The sequence below is a fragment of the Lolium perenne genome, chromosome 1 (genome assembly GCF_019359855.2).
Source record: "Lolium perenne isolate Kyuss_39 chromosome 1, Kyuss_2.0, whole genome shotgun sequence".
Lineage (NCBI taxonomy): Eukaryota > Viridiplantae > Streptophyta > Magnoliopsida > Poales > Poaceae > Lolium > Lolium perenne.
In genome coordinates this window covers 124,777,061-124,794,829 of record NC_067244.2, presented here as the reverse complement: position 1 = coordinate 124,794,829, position 17,769 = coordinate 124,777,061, and the positions used below count along the sequence as shown (strand labels likewise).

Genomic DNA, 17,769 nt, shown 5'->3' with positions numbered 1-17,769 from the left:
CTTGGGGATGCCCCGGTGGTTCATCCCTGCATATTTCAAGAAGACTCAAGCATCTAAGTTTGGGGATGCCCAAGGCATCCCCTTCTTCATCGACAAATTATCAGGTTCCTTCTCTTGAAACTATATTTTTATTCGGTCACATCTTATGTACTTTACTTGGAGCGTCTGTGTGCTTTTGTTTTTGTTTTTGTTTTTGTTTTTGTTTGAATAAATTCTTGTGTAGGAGAGAGACACGCTCCGCTGGTTCATATGAACACATGTGTTCTTAGCTTTTAATTTTCATGGCGAAGGTTGAAACTGCTTCGTTAAATGTTATATGGTTGGAAACGGGAAATGCTACATGTAGTAATTGGTAAAATGTCTTGGATAATTTGATACTTGGCAAATGTTGTGCTCATGTTTAAGCTCTTGCATCATGTACTTTGCACCTATTAATGAAGAAATACATAGAGCTTGCTAAAATTTGGTTTGCATAATTGGTCTCTCTAAGGTCTAGATAATTTCTAGTATTGAGTTTGAACAACAAGGAAGACGGTGTAGAGTCTTATAATGTTTACAATATGTCTTTTATGTGAGTTTTGCTGCACCGGTTCATCCTTGTGTTTGTTTCAAATAAACCTTGCTAGCCTAAGCCTTGTATCGAGAGGAAATACTTCTCATGCATCCAAAATACTTGAGCCAACCACTATGCCACTTGTGTCCACCATACCTACCTACTACATGGTATTTCTCCGCCATTCCAAAGTAAATTGCTTGAGTGCTACCTTTAAACAATTCAAAATTTATTACCTCTAATTTGTGTCAATGTTTTATAGCTCATGAGGAAGTATGTGGTGTTAATCTTTCAATCTTGTTGGGCAACTTTCACGAATGGACTAGTGGCTTCATCCGCTTATCCAATAATTTTGCAAAAAGAGCTGGCAATGGGATTCCCAGTCCCAAATTAATTAACAAAAATAGACACTCCTTCATGGTATGAGATTGTTGGCAGGCACCCGGGGATTCGGTTAGCCATGGTTTGTGAAAGAAAGGTTGGAAGGAGTGCCACACAAAAATAAAATAAAATGGGAGCCGCTCTTTGAAGGTTTGTCTGGCAAGGGGGTTAGAGTACCCGCTATTCGTTGACAACAACAAACACCTCTCAAAACTTTACTTTTATGCTCTCTATTTGTTTTCAAAACCAAAGCTCTAGCACAAATATAGCAATCAATGCTTCCCTCTGCGAAGGGCCTTTCTTTTACTTTTATGTTGAGTCAGTTCACCTATTTCTCTCCATCTCAAGAAGCAAACACTTGTGTGAACTATGCATTGATTCCTACATACTTGCATATTGCATTTGTTATATTACTCTATGTTGACAATATCTATGAGATATACATGTTAAAAGTTGAAAGCAACCGCTGAAACTTAATCTTCCTTTGTGTTGCTTCGATACCTCTACTATGAATTTATTGCTTTATGAGTTAACTCTTATGCAAGACTTATTGATGCTTGTCTTGAAAGTACTATTCATGAAAAGTCTTTGCTATATGATTCATTTGTTTACTCATGTCATTTACCATTGTTTTGATCGCTGCATTCATTACATATGCTTACAATAGTATGATCAAGGTTATGATGGCATGTCACTCCAGAAATTATCTTTGTTATCGTTTACCTGCTCGGGACGAGCAGAAACTAAGCTTGGGGATGCTGATACGTCTCCGACGTATCGATAATTTCTTATGTTCCATGCCACATTATTGATGATATCTAAATGTTTTATGCATACTTTATGTCATATTTATGCGTTTTCCGGAACTAACCTATTGACGAGATGCCGAAGGGCCAGTTCCTGTTTTCTGCTGTTTTTGGTTTCAGAAATCCTAGTAAGGAAATATTCTCGGAATCGGACGAAATCAACGCCCAGCATCTTAGGATTGCACGAAGCTTCCAGAACACCCGAGAGTCGCCAGAGGGGGCCACAGGGCCACCAGATGACACCCTGGCGCGGCCAAGGGGGGCCCGCGCCCCCCTGTTGTGTCGTCGCCTCGTTGACCTTCTGACGCCGCCTCTTCGCCTATATAAAGGTCCCTGACCTAAATCTTCGATACGGAAAAGCCACGGTACGAGAAACCATCCAGAGCCGCCGCCATCGCGAAGCCAAGATCTGGGGGACAGGAGTCTCTGTTCCGGCACGCCGCCGGGACGGGGAAGTGCCCCCGGAAGGCTTCTCCATCGACACCGCTGCCATCTCCACCGCCATCTTCATCAACGCTGCTGTCTCCCATGAGGAGGGAGTAGTTCTCCATCGAGGCTAAGGGCTGTACCGGTAGCTATGTGGTTAATCTCTCTCCTATGTACTTTAATACAATGATCTCATGAGCTGCCTTACATGATTGAGATTCATATGAGTTTTGTATCACAATTAATCTATGTCCTACTCTAGTGATGTTATTAAAGTAGTCTATTCCTCATGCACAGTGTAATGGTGACAGTGTGTGCATCGTGTAGTACTTGGCGTTGGTTATGATTGTAATCTCTTGTAGATTATGAAGTTAATTATTGCTATGATAGTATTGATGTGATGTATGCCTCCTTCATAGTGTGATGGTGACAGTGTGCATGCTATGTTAGTACTTGGTTTAGTTGTGTTGATCTGTCGTGCACTCTAAGGTTATTTAAATATGAACATCGAATATTGTGGAGCTTGTTAACTCCGGCATTGAGGGTTCGTGTAATCCTACACAGTTAGTGGTGTTCATCATCCAACAAGAGAGTGTAGAGTCTAGCATCTATTTATCTATTCTGTTATGTGATCAAATGTTGAGAGTGTCCACTAGTGAAAGTATAATCCCTAGGCCTTGTTCCTAAATACTGCTATCGCTGCTTGTTTACCGTTCTACTGCATCTGTACTGCCTGCCATATTACCACCATCAACCACACGCCAGTCCTGGACAGCAAAGCACTTTTCTGGCGCTGTTGCTACTGCTCATACTTATTCATACCACATGTATTTCACTATCTCTTCGCCGAACTAGTGCACCTATTAGGTGTGTTGGGGACACAAGAGACTTCTTGCTTTGTGGTTGCTTGAGAGGGATATCTTTGACCTCTTCCTCCCTGAGATCGATAAACCTTGGGTGATCCACTTAAGGGAAACTTGCTGCTGTTCTACAAACCTCTGCTCTTGGAGGCCCAACACTGTCTACAAGAATAGAAGCACCCGTAGACATCAGTGGAAGGGCGAGGTCGGTGGAGGCCTGGTGGCCCCAGACCACTCCTAGGTGCAGGCCAGGGCCAGACCACGCCTAGGGTACGTCTGGCCACCCTGTGGCCCGGCCCCCTTCGTCTCTTCTCTGGACTTCGCCTTCACTCTTGGAAAAATATGAACTTTGGCTTTTGTTTCGTCCAATTTCGAGAATATTTCCTGTACAACTTTTCTGAAATACAAAAACAGCAGAAAACAGGGAACTGGCACTGTGGCATCTTGTCAATAGGTTAGTTCCAGAAAATGCATAAAAGTGACACGAAGTGTAAACAAAACATATAGCAATTGGTGTAAAACAAGCATGGAGCATCAAAAATTATATATACGTTTGCAATGTATCAACATCTCCAAGCTTAAGTCCTGCTCATCTTCGAGTACGTAAGTGATAACAAAAATAATTTTTGAGGTGACATGAAGCCAACATAATCTTGATCAAGCATGTAAAGCATTGTGAGCTGGGATCTAAGTACTCTAAACATAGGCATGATAGATATAATTCAATAGAACTTAGCAACTATGTTATAATAGGAAGAGTAACTCAAACAACGAATCATGAATAATAGTGCATTGAAAGCAACTGTTTGTTTATGAGCATAGAGTAAACATAACAAAGTGGTACTCAACATGTCCTTTATGAAGTAGCAAAATATAAATGCTAGGACACCTTTAAAGTTCAAAGAATGACTAGATACAAGTAATTTAAGAACAAGCAATAATACAATCATGAATCAATCAATAATAATTTTGGGACTATGCACATTGCACTAAGAATGACAACTATGCTCTCTTAATTGGTGCATAAAGTAGAAGGTGGAGACTCAACATAAAAGTAAAAAGAGGAACTCTTTGCAGAGTAAGCAAGATAAACAAGTTTTATAAACCTTCCAAAAAGTTGGTACTTATTATCTTTGAGCTCTCATTGCCCCTATCATAAGCATCTTGAATGGTTAAATTTAGTGTGAGTCAAAAATGAGCTATATTCTTGCAAATCACAAGTTGAAAATCTCATGCCCCTTGAATGCGAGTACCTAAACCTCATGCTACTCAACTTAGGTCCCAAATAAGTTCTTCTCATTGTAAGTATACATTTATCATTGAGAACCGCCAACAGGGTACCTCTTGCCCGATGATATGGAGGTACTCTTTTAGGAGCAATCCCATGCCAACATGACAAGACAAACAGACAATGAGCATCTCAGTAATTTTTATTTACTACGGGTATAGCTTTTTATTGCAAATGCTTCATAGAATGCTCACTATGGCTTAGCTGTAAATTTCCACCATGAATGATGCATGGCTTAGATTAGTGGCCCGGGCGTTTCTCTAGCGCATATATGTAATACCCCAGTATTCGAGACAATTGCGGGGTAGTTTTTTAGAAAGGGATGTGCATTGCATCGTAAATTCTGGGGAAATTTCGCGCTTATTTATAGAACTACAACACAAGGGGGGACAAGTCTCTCTCTCGACACCAGACATGATTAGGGTTTCGAGAGTGCGATAAACTTGGACCTATCCTACATTAACTTAGGGTTTCGAGAAGAGAGGAGAACATTTCATATTCTAATTTAAGTTGCATGATTGAATTCAAACAAGTTAGGTTTGAATTTCAAATTCAAACTTCAATTTGGTTTAACATAATTCAAATAAGGATAAATCCAATAAACAATTATAGAAATAGGAAAATTATGAATACAAAAGAATATAAATATATATAAAGCTCTTTAGAGAAACTTGAGCTTTATTGATAATCATACACAAGATACATTGTCATTTACATTATCCATGTGAATTATAAATATTACAACACATTCCATAAATTGATTAGGAAAAAGAAAAAGGAAAATTACAAAGAAATGAATTATGCTAAACTACACAAGTTATTTTCAAGAACTTTTTGATCAACATGTGATTGAGATCCTCTTGATTCTCCATTTTAAACCTGCACACACACACAACACAGATTTATAGCATTATGCCAAGTGGCAAAGCCACTTGGCAGGTTAGCAAATAAAAATGAAATTGGGTGAATAATATCAAGATCAGCCGAGCTGACCCAACATCAGCTCAAGTTCCAACCAGGGAACTCACAAGCAGCTCACGGGGCTTGCTGCATGCCCAACAGCACACACAGACCAGGGGAGAGTCAACAAAGTGACCAGGTTTGCTATCGACCATAGGAGCAAGGAGAAGCTCATATAAAACCTTTTCTCCAAGCCAAAACCCTAGCAGCTCATCGACAACATCTCCAAAGGGTAAGAACATCAAGAACACTAGAACAGGAAGAACAACACACAACCAGAAACCATCCAGAAACAGTTTCATCAAGAACTGTTAACTGTTGAGCAAGCACAAGATGAAGTAGATCATCACAAGCTAGCTAGGAGGAGCAGGGCAAGCTTAAGCCAGCAATCAGAAGCAAAACCACTACACCAACACATTTTCTAGGAGCTGGAGCGAGGTATAACAGAAATCCATGAGCAAGCATCCGTTTTGCTCATAATATTCACATATGCATCACACACAAGTCAAAGGGTAGGATTACCCTAGGACTATCATTATTTGGTGTAAACCAATGATGCTGGCAAAATAGAGACCGAGCTAAAAGGATTAAATCCTAGGGAATATTTATTCAAACAAGTGTATTATCACTACAGCCAAACCAAAGATCCAACAGGGATTTAATTCCTACTTACCCTAGAACCACTCACCTAGCCCCTAATGGTTTAATAACCATCAGATATATAGACAAGTTCTTGTATATTCAAATTTTCAACATCAAAAGCTACAGGAAATCCAACAAGGGATCAACCAGAAAGCATGTACCAGCAGGTGGATAGCAAATACTAGCCAGCAGCTGATGATCCTAGGATCATCAGATCATGCTAAAGCATGCTAGGGCTAGCTAGAGTCAAGCCTAGCATCAGTACATCAAACAATTACTGAATTAACCACCAATAATTAACAGTTGCATCGCATAATTCATATAAACAATTTTATAATTGTATCCAGAAGCACATCATCAAGGAATTGATGTAGATAGACAATAGCCGAGCCAAGTAGGGCCCTATTATGAGCCAGAGCTCAATAAGAATTACACCCAAGCAGCACTGTCCTTGCAGAAGCAAGGATTACTCCCAGTAATCAAGCCAAGGGCAAGAATATTGCACACACATGATGATTTAGTAACACCAGCAGCAGATGGAGCAACATAGCAAGCTATGAGCATCACAGCATGCTCATGAGCGTGTGCAAAAGCTTCACATCAACAACAATTACATGAACCAAAGCATAGCAGTAACTAGGCCAGCACACGCAGCACAGCAACAGCTAGCACACGCAGCACAACAACAGCAGCCAACACAGCACAACCGCAAAGGCCTGGCATGCTAGCATCTCCAGGAGGAGGAGCAATCAGCAGCCAGGGCTATACGAAGAGGAGATGGAGAAGAAGAGAAGGGAGAGAAGAAGAGGGCGAGGCGTACCTAGAGCAGAGCACCATGGCATGCCATGGTGGCACAACGGCACAGCCGGCCACGGTAGCACCCAGCCGCGGACAGGCCAGGCGTCACCGAGGCGTACACGCTCCAGCACGACCACGGCGAGGTTCACCTCCGCACCACCTTGACCAGGAACCTCGGCTATCGTCAGATCGCCGCAGCACCGTGCATCCCTAGTTGCAGTAGGGTTGGAGGAGAATGGAGGTGACCTTGAATCCCAGATCGACGCGGACCAATCGATGCGCCATCGAGAGGCGGTTCGATTGCGACCGATCTCGTCGCCAGAGACGGCCGGAGGGGGCTGGAACAAAGCGGCGATGGCGGCGGCGACCGTAGTGTTGCGGGAGCTAGGGTTCATCGAGGAGGCATGGGGGAGTGAGTGACGAGCGACCGAGAGGGTCAGTTTGACCCAAACGGGTCTAGCCCAACCCACTGGGCTCCACTGACAGGTGGGCCCAAGGGCAATTTGGTCATTTCCAAATTCAATTTAAACTGAAACTTTGACCAAATTTTAATAATTAAATATAACTCTAAAAAAATTGATAAAAATATGTAAACCACTTAAATTTTATTCTCTATCCAAATAAAATATGAGATAGAATTTTTGAGACATAAAAATTTGAACCATTATTTAATTCAAAGAAAAATGGAGTAATAAAGAATCATTAAAAATAAACTCATATTTTTAATGATTAAATAAGTCCATAAATTAAAAAGGACTTCAAAATAACTTGGCAATATTCCAAGTTAATATTTTCACTCGTAAGGAGAAATCATAAATTGTTCTTATTCAACACCTCTGACATGAAATAACAAAACATCGGGAAGGGGGGAACCAAACCCTAAAAAATGGAAAGCATGCATATTTGAATCTTTAACCATTGCCCGTATCGGACAATGATGCTATCTTTCAGAAACAGAGGACAAGGGTCAGTCCACACCATCCAACTACAATACTTTGCAGTCTTCAGGCAAGTTCATCGCTTGCTCATGTTACTTTGAGTAGTTTTACCAAATTACTTGCAAAGTATTATGATTATCACTATTGCATGAAAAGCAAAATAATTAATTTCATAACTATGAATATGACTATGTGGTGGGCAATGGAACCATGGTATGAGTATGGTGGAGGTTCCATTGCAAGGGTTTATATCCATCTAGGGTTAACAACCAATGTCGTCCAGTGATTCTTGTGCCGTAAAACTCGTGTTAACCATAAGATCTGGAGTGGGACGGAGTAGTCAAATGTACTTCTTCCTCTTGTACATCAACGGATGCACTTACTGTAGCAGTTGTGTCTTGAGAGAACAACTTGAGGGTGGGGATCCCCTTCTAATTCCCCACGGTAATGTGGTCTATGAGGCGTTGCAACGACCGGCGAAGGAATCATGTCGAGAACCTGTTTGTTGTCGAGGTCGGAAGGTATCCATAGGGGTACGCTGACCGGCGAGGACCCAAGGTCGGAATTGCAACAAAGGGTGGGTGTGCGAGGTCGCGAAGGAGTATAATTTCGCTAGGACCTTATACCGGGCCTCACACCACGGAAGTGTGGAAGGGAAATCTGCCCGGTTGGCACCAAGGTTAAGATCTCTTATGGGTAAAGCAACACACCTCTGCAGAGTGTAATGAATCATGACCTGTCACTCATTGTTCCGGGATATGGAACTGCGAACGCTGCCGGAAAGGAATTCCATGAAGTTCTAGTAAATCGGTGAAGGCTGACGGACATAGTTCTTCTAAATAAAAGCAACCTTTTGAACAAATAATTATGAAAACCTGCATCGGTATTAGACTTTCTGGTCTAATGTCGTAGCTAGTGTATTAAACACCTCTTTCCTATAATGAACTTGTTGAGTACGCTCGTACTCTTACCTCTTATAATCCCCTGCTTAGATTGTCTGAATCACCTTGAGGAGACCACCGAAGGACCAGATGGAGCATATGGGATCTGCTACGAAGAGCCAAACCTATCTGGAGGAATAGAGGGGGTCGACTACCTTATCATCTACGGAACCGGGGAGGTTCTAGAAGGAGAAGAAGCGTGAACCACAAAGTAGTAGTAGTAGTAGTAGTAATCGAGCAACACGAACTCTTTATCATTTAGCTGCTCGAGACCAATAATGTTTAACTTGCTGAGACTTATATTATGTAAGTTAAGTAGGGTTCAACTCGAACCAAGGAGTAAATATCTATGGACCCAGGAGGATCTCCAAGTTGATGTACATATATGGATTGTAATAATATGTGAATGAGTTTGAGACCAGCTATGTTTCTGTTGTACTACTCTGAGAGATGTAATATTTGCGTATTGGTACTTCGCGAATGTTATATCAACGACTGGCATACTACAACATGAAGTGGTATGCAGAGTCACCACAGTTGGTATCAGAGCAAAATCTTTGACCTTAGGTTGGAACCTAGTTAATGGGAGAGACCTATAGGATTCAAATAGGAGTAGTAAAGGATTCTCTAAAAATATGATGACTATTCACTTGAGAATAACACATTCATATCTTTTAGTGCGATAATTCTTTATTATAACTATTATGATGCATTATTACTAATATTCTTTCATTCTTATCTACAACCAACTATGTCCAGTTCACGTTCCGGACGTAACGTGAAAGTGAAGGAATCCACTTTAAACGACTATGACCGAGGAATTGCTGATATACTCCGTGCAATGTTACTCGAATTTGGGTGCGATCCCCAAATCCGGGTAATGAAGTACATGTACTATGACGGTACTGTACTAGCAAAGTGTAGGGTAGGACTTCAGTTACCCGAATCCTTAGGGATGAGTGCAATTATGCCTGCTAGAGAGGCTAGGACTATCAGAATAGCCTATCACATAGCCATAATGAAATCCATCACAGACATTCGAGAACATAAGACTAAGGAACTTATTGGCTCCGAATTTGCACACATTCCACATATGGAGGAGGACGATGATCCGACTCTAAACCACTTAAAGCTAGCCAAGAGAAAGCCTGTAGAAGCCGCAAAATATATGGACAACTGCAGAAACCTTCTGACTTTGTTCTTTTAGTTGAACCGACATTTGTCGGGAGCTATTGATACAATGTTAGATGAGTTCACTGAGCCCAAGGAGGAGTCTAAGGGTAAGGAGCTAATGGAGAGTGAGACACATACACCAGTTTACTCAAATGGTGATTTTATTGACATAGATGCTCCTGAACCACAACCCACACCCCAAACCCCTAGGTACTTTCCTAGTAGCTCACAAGGTGGATATGAGGGCAGAGAGGAATCCGAAAACCACCAACGTTCGGAGACCCCTATCGAGAACTCCGCTGGAGGTGTTGGGGATCATTCATGGGAAGCTATGGAGATCCAGTGAGATGTGATCCGGGGAGAGATCAAGACGTTGTAGATCAGTACCAGAACCATCAATACAGTACGGGAGATTACGAGAAATATCCGATAGTGATCGAATCTGACTCAGAAGGAGGGAATGCCTATAATGGAGTCACAGGAGAGTATACCCCAGGGGAGGACTATGCATCGCTAAATAATCATTTCCTGATGACAGATTTCTCCCTGGGATCATCCTCTGATTCGGATTACCTGGGAAGCCCTATGTTCCAGACTCTATTAGGAGGACGACACGTTCGACCGGATGGAAGCCTGGAATGTACCAGGAGTGAACAACGAGTAGTGACCACCAATGGAGATGAGACTGCAAAACTATTGTATCATATGTATTGTAGTGTGTACTTGTTTTATGAGTTGTAATTTTCATACAATAAGTGAGTTTGCATACTCACACTACTTAGGAGTATTGTAATAAACCGCTTAAGTATGTATATACATGGTATATGTTTTGTATGATTTGGATTTGCTTCATGATTTCCATTGCGTGACTAGTTCTGTGCACAAAGTTGAGCTCAGAAAACTTGCGCATGGAGTAACTATGAGTACCACTTTGTGTTTCAGAGCTAGGGGATGATGTTGGGAACGCTGGGAGAGAGAGTGAAGCACAACGCCTCGAGCACGAGGCAAAGCAGAAGGAAGAGGCAGATAAATCCGCAAGGAAACAGTTTCCACCACCACCACCGATGACGCAGCAGAACTTCCTCCAGTACATGCAAATGCTGGAGGAAAGGCAGCGTGCAACCATGGAGCAGCAGAACAAATTCTTTCAATAGTTACTGCAGCAGAACAGGGTGGAGAGGCCAGAAAATCAGGGCATTACTCTGTTAGACTTCCAGAACACCAAGCCAATATCTTCGCCTATGCCCCAGAGCCAATGGACGCCGAGGATTGGTTGAAGGACACTGAGCGCAAGCTCAAGACGGTTGGATGCACAGACCAAGAGAAAGTGAGATACGCAACACACTTGTTGTGTGGACCTGCCACATCATGGTGGGATAACGTTGTAGCTGTACACCCAGCTGAGAAGGTATTCACCTAGGAAGAATTCAAGCGGAAGTTCTGGGAATCCAATGTCCCTGAGAGTATAATAGAGTTGAAGCGCAGAGAGTTCGAGAGTCTCGAATAGAAGGACAAGGCCATTCTGACCTATGTCAGAGAGTTCTCAGGGCTATCTAGATATGCCGCTGAGGAGGTAAATACTGAGGATAAAAGAAAGAAGAGATTCATGAGGGGACTGAATCCTCATTTCAAGATGCAGCTTAGGATGCTGAGAGCAACAGAGTTCCAAGATTTGGTTGATGTAGCAATCACTCTGGAAGATGATTTTAAACAAGTTCAAGAGGAGAAGCGCAAGAAGGCCAAGTATGATCCAAAGAAGTTTGTTAGCAACAAACCCAGTACCAGTCTGAGCTTCAAGCCCAGATACAACCCCAATAACAATAGAAGGACCCCAGCATCCCAGTTTATGGCAAACATTATCTGCCGTACCTACAGATTCAAAGGACATTACTCAAAGGATTGCCGTAAGACAAAGGTGATTTGCTTTGGTTGTCGCCAGGAAGGGCATATGCTGAAAGATTGCCCTAACAAGAACAATGGAGGAGGAAAGCCAGGAGAAGGTGGGAGTAGGAACGGGAATTCCGGAGGAAACTAGAAGAACAAGAAGCCCTTCGGAAAATTGAACTGTACCATCCCGAAGGAGGTGATAAAATCGGACAAAGCGGTCATAGGTACGCTTCAGATACTCACTCATCATGGCAAAGTAATTTTTGATACTGGTGCAACCACATCATTCATTTCTCAGCAATTCATCATCAAACATGGGATTAATTGCACTAAGCCAGAAACACCCATTACCATATTATATGCAGGGGAACGATATCAGTTATCCACGCTAAGCAAGAGCATGTCATCTTGATTCGTAGATGTGTGTTTGATGCAGACCTGTTTGTTCTACCTATGAATGACATAGATGTCATTCTTGGTATGAACTGGTTAGAGGCGAATGGAGCCTTGATAGATTGTGCAAACAAGACAGTGTCTTTGAAAAGTCCAGATGGAGGAAGAATGATTTACCAAGGAGACAAGCCTACCCAGATCGAGGTTGAGCTACAACTTAATAGTATGAAGGAGGTGAAACTCGAGGACATACCAATAGTTAATGAATTCCAAGATGTCTTTCCAAAGGAGTTACCTGGAATGCCACCAGATAGGGAGATAGAGTTTAACATCGACCTAATTCCGGGAACAGCCCCGATTTCCAAGGCACCATATAAGATGGGACCTAAGGAGTTGAAGGAACTTAAAGAGCAATTGGATGACTTGGAACAAAAAGGATTTATACAAGAAAGTATATCACCTTGGGGATCACCATTTATATTCATGGTCAAAAGAGATGGAGGTTGTAGGATGTGCGGAGATTACCGGAACCTTAACAATGTTACCATCAAGAACAAGTATCCACTTCCCAGAATACAAGATTTGTTTGATCAAGTCAGAGGAGCAGGAGTCTTCTCCAAAATCGATCTAAGATCAGGGTATCACCAAATAAAGATCAAGAAGGAAGATGTTCCGAAAACTGCATTTGTTTCAAGGTATGGACATCATGAGTACTTAGTCGTACCTTTCGAGTTGACCAATGCCCCAACAATATTCATGAATCTCATGAACAATATATTCATGCCCTATCTTGACAAGTTCGTCATCGTGTTTTATCGATGATATCTTGATATATTCCAAGGATAAGGTTGAACATGCAGAGCATCTCAGGATAGTGTTGTAAACACTAAGAGAACATCAGCTCTATGTCAAATTCAGCAAGTGTGAATTTTGGCTAGACCAAGTAGAATTTCTTGGACATGTGATTAGTAAGGATGAAATTGCGGTAAACCCAAGCAAAGTTGCAGCAGTTTTAAAGTGGGAAGCACCTAAGAATGTCAAGGAAATAAGAGGATTCTTAGGAATGGCAGGATATTACCGGAAATTCATTGAAGGATTCTCCAAGATAGCTGGACCAATGACCAAGCTGTTAAGAAAGAACACACCATTTGTGTGGTCCGATGAGTGTGAGCAAAGTTTTCAAACATTAAAAGAGAAATTAACAACCGCACCGGTGTTAGCAGTTCCAGAAACTGGCAAGGACTGCATAGTGTATTGTGACACATCCAAGCATGGGTTGGGATGTGTACTTATGCAAGATCGAAAAGTGATATCACATGGATCAAGACAATTGAGACCTCACGAAGTCAACTATCCAACACATGATTTAGAGTTAGCATCAGTTGTTTTTGCATTAAAGAGTTGGAGACATTTTCTTTATGGAGCCAAGTGTGAACTTTATACATATCACAAGAGTCTCAAATACTTCTTTACTCAAAAAGAGCTGAACATGAGACAGAAGAGATGGCTCGAATTAATCAAGGATTATGACTTTTCCATCAACTACATACCAGGAAAGGCTAATGTTGTAGCAGATGCATTAAGCCGGAAGAGTACCGGGGGACTTGAGCAAGAGATACCAACGGGGTTGAAGAAGGAAATAAGTCAAGCACAGATAGAACTTTGGGAGAAGGAAGCTCATGAGGGAATATGAGCACTACAAATTGTGGAAGAGTTGAACATGAACCTGAAAAATGAGATCATAATGGGTCAGTTAGAAGATCCATTCATTATAGAAGAAATAAGAAGGATCAATGAAGGAAGACCATCAAAGTTTAACATAGGCGAGTCTGGATCCTTATGGTTCCAAAAAGAGGATTTGTGTTCCGGACATCGCTAGAATCAAGGAAGTAACTCTGAAAGAAGCCCATGAAACACCATATTCAATCCATCCTGGGAGTACGAAGATGTATATGGATTTAAAGGAGTTATTTTGGTGGAACAACATGAAGCGGGAGATTGCTCAGTATGTGGCAGAATATCACACCTGTCAGAGAGTTAAGGAAGAACATCAAAGTCCCGCAGGACCACTACAACCTTTACCAATTCCGGAATGGAAGTGAGAAGAGATAAGTATGGATTTTATCACCGGACTACCCATGACCAATAAAAAGAAGGACATGACATGGGTAATCGTGGACCGGTTGACTAAAAGTGCACATTTCTTAGCGGTAAATCAAAAGGATACCGGTGAGAAGCTTATAGATCTTTACATTAAAGAGATTGTGAGTAAACACGGAGTTCCCAAGAAGATAGTGTCAGATCGAGGATCTGTGTTCACATCAGCTTTCTGGAAACAACTACACAAAACTTTAGGATCCAAGTTGGACTATAGCACCGCTTATCATCCTCAGACGGGAGGACAGACCGAGAGAACGAACCAGATACTAGAAGACATGTTTAGGGCTTGTGCCCTAGATTTCGGAGGATCGTGGGAGGAACACTTACCTTTAGCAGAGTTTTCATACAATAACAGCTACCAAAGCAGCATCAAGATGGCACCATTTGAAGCTTTGTACATAAGGAAGTGTAGGTCACCTATCTGTTGGTATGAGGCAGGATCAAGCAAGGAGTTTGACCCAGATTATGTGAATGAGAAACAACAGATCATTGATGTGGTAAGGGACAGACTGAAGATAGCTCAGAGCCGACAGAAGAGTTACGCAGATAAAAAGAGAAGGACATGGGAACCAAAGGTTAGAGACATGGTATACTTAAAAGTTAGTCCGATGAAAGGTCTTCAGAGATTCAGAGTAAAGGGGAAACTCAGTCCTAGATACATCAGACCATTCAAGATATTGAGTCAGAACCGGGGGTTAGCCTTTGAATTGGATCTACCAGAAAAGTTCGCCCAGGTACACAATGTATTCCATGTGTCACAACTCCGAATATATGTAAAGACACCAGATGAGCCAGTATCTCATGAAGAGCTAGACCTTCAGCCAGATTTGACATATATCGAGAAGCCAGCCAAGATTCTCGAAGAGAACTGGAAACAACTCAGGAATAGAACCATTAAATATTGCAAGATTCAGTGGAAGCATCATCCTGAGAGGGAAGCCATGATACGTCTCCAACGTATCCATAATTTCTGTTGTTCCATGCTTGTTTTATGACAATACTTACATGTTTTGCTTGCACTTTATATTGTTTTTATGCGTTTTCCGGAACTAACCTATTAACAAGATGCCACAGTGCCAGTTCCTGTTTTCTGCTGTTTTTGGTTCCAGAAAGGCTGTTCGGGCAATATTCTCGGAATTGGACGAAATCAACGCCAAACCTCCTATTTTTCCCGGAAGGCTCCAGAACACCGAAGAAGAGTCGGAGAGGGGCCAGAGGGCCACCACACCATAAGGCGGCGCGGCCTGGCCTGGGCCCGCGCCAGCCTATGGTGAGGAGCCCCCAGGCACCCTCCTGCGCCGCCTCTTCGCCTATATAACCCCTTTCAACCTAAAAACGCAGTACCAATTGACGAAACTCCAGAAAGACTCCAGGGGCGCCGCCGCCATCGCGAAACTCCAATTCGGGGGACAGAAGTCTCTGTTCCGGCACCCTGCCGGGACGGGGAAGTGCCCCCGAAAGCCATCTCCATCGACGCCACCGCCTCCATCATGCTCCGTGAGTAGTTCCCCCATGGACTACGGGTTCTAGCAGTAGCTAGTTGGTACTCTCTATCCCATGTACTTCAATACAATGATCTCATGAGCTGCCTTACATGATTGAGATCCATCTGATGTAATCGGTGTTGTGTTTGTTGGGATCCGATGGATGATACATTATGATTAGTCTATCTATAAAGTTTGTGAAGTTATTGTTGCTGCAATCTTGTTATGCTTAATGCTTGTCACTAGGGCCCGAGTGGCATGATCTTAGATTTGAGCTTTATAATTATTGCTTAGATTGTATCTACAAGTTGTATGCACATGTCACTGTCCGGAACCAAAGGCCCCGAAGTGACAAGAATCGGGACAACCGGAGGGGATGGCGGTGATGTGAGGGACACATGTTTTCACGGAGTGTTAATGCTTTGCTCCGGTACTCTATTAAAAGGAGTACCTTAATATCCAGTAGTTTCCCTTGAGGCCCGGCTGCCACCGGCTGGTAGGACAAAAGATGTTGTGCAAGTTTCTCATTGCGAGCACGTACGACTATAATTGGAAAACATGCCTACATAATTAATAATCGGGTTGTTCTGTCTTAATGCTTTGATTCCTATCAATTGTCCAACTGTAATTTGTTCACCCAACACTTGTTACTTATTGGAGAGTTACCACTAGTGTAGATCGCTGGGAACCCCGGTCCATCTTTCATCATTATATACTCGTTCTATGTGTCATTGGAAGTAGTATCAACTATTTTCTGGTGCCATTGCTCTCATATTGCTATTACTGCTGCTGTGTTACTGTTACTACTGCTCTCATATTACTGCTACTTTCACATCACCCCTGTTGCTAGTGCTTTTCCAGGTGCAGCTGAATTGACAACTCAGTTGTTAAGGCTTTTAAGTATTCTTTACCTCCCCTTGTGTCGAATCAATAAATTTGGGTTTTACTTCCCTCGAAGACTATCGCGATCCCCTATACTTGTGGGTTATCAAGACTGTTTTCTGGCGCCGTTGCCGGGGAGGCATAGCTCTACTCATAAGTTCACCTGGGGAGTACACTCTACCTCTCTCTCTGTTTTTATTTTGTTTTATTTTGTTTTGCTTAGTTTACTTTTGCCTAGTTTATTTGTGCTTAGTTTATTTCTGTCTAGTATTAGTTTGCTTAGTTTACTTTTGTCTAGTTTATTTCAGTTTTGTTTTATTTTCCTCATATACCCAAAAATCCATAAAAATTTGAAAAATCTAAAAATTAAAAACTGCTGTTATGGGAGAACCAACAACCTACTTGGAGCTCATAAAATGTTATAATAATTATAGAGAATCAAGAACTGGTAAAATAATGAGTGCTATGATGGAAAAATTGAATACAATGGCTAGAATCTTGCTTAGACGCCATGATATAAACTGTTGCTCTCAACAGGATACTAAACATCTTAAATTTCAATGTGGCTTTAGTGAGGAATTTTTAATTAAGAACTATAATCGGAATTGCTATATTCATCATGGGTTCGAAGAGGTAGAACAATTTGTCTTATTTATGGGAGCCTCCGCGATAGAATCCTTCATGGTTGAGAATTATGAAACTTGTGCTATTTGTAAGGACCTTAAAGATTATGTCTCTACTATCCTTAATTCTTGCATAGAATGCTACAGTGGTAATCCTTATATCATTGACTATAAAGAGAGACTCATTAATGCACAAGAATGCACTCACAATTTGCAGGAACCTGTGGAAGAAGAAACTGATGAACCTGAAAGCTCATTGGATGAAAAAGAGGAGGAAATTGATGAACCTGAAAGCTCATTGGATGAAAAAGAAGAGGAGAGCGACGAACAAAAGGAGGAAGAATGGATTAGCTACCCATGCCAACCTTCTAATGAGAGTAACTCTTTATCTCTTACACTATTTGATTGTCATCCATGCTTACCGAAAGAGGTTGAATGTTATGTTCCTGTGGATTCTCTTGAAATATTCCCTATGAGTAATACTTGTGAAAATAATTATGCTACTGTTATTTATGATAATCCATGCTACTTTGATAAATCATATGATAATGCTTTGTTTGTGCCTGATGTCGAA

At 41.7% G+C, this 17,769-nt stretch overlaps 1 protein-coding gene across 1 annotated transcript; it reads left to right on the top strand.

Moving 5' to 3' along the window:
- Positions 1-11,021: 11,021 nt before the first annotated feature.
- Positions 11,022-11,801, top strand: LOC127333075 (uncharacterized). The gene is made up of 2 exons (XM_051359396.1): positions 11,022-11,174; positions 11,274-11,801. The coding sequence occupies exons 1-2, from the start codon at positions 11,022-11,024 to the stop codon at positions 11,799-11,801; spliced, it is 681 nt and encodes a 226-aa protein (XP_051215356.1).
- Positions 11,802-17,769: the final 5,968 nt, after the last annotated feature.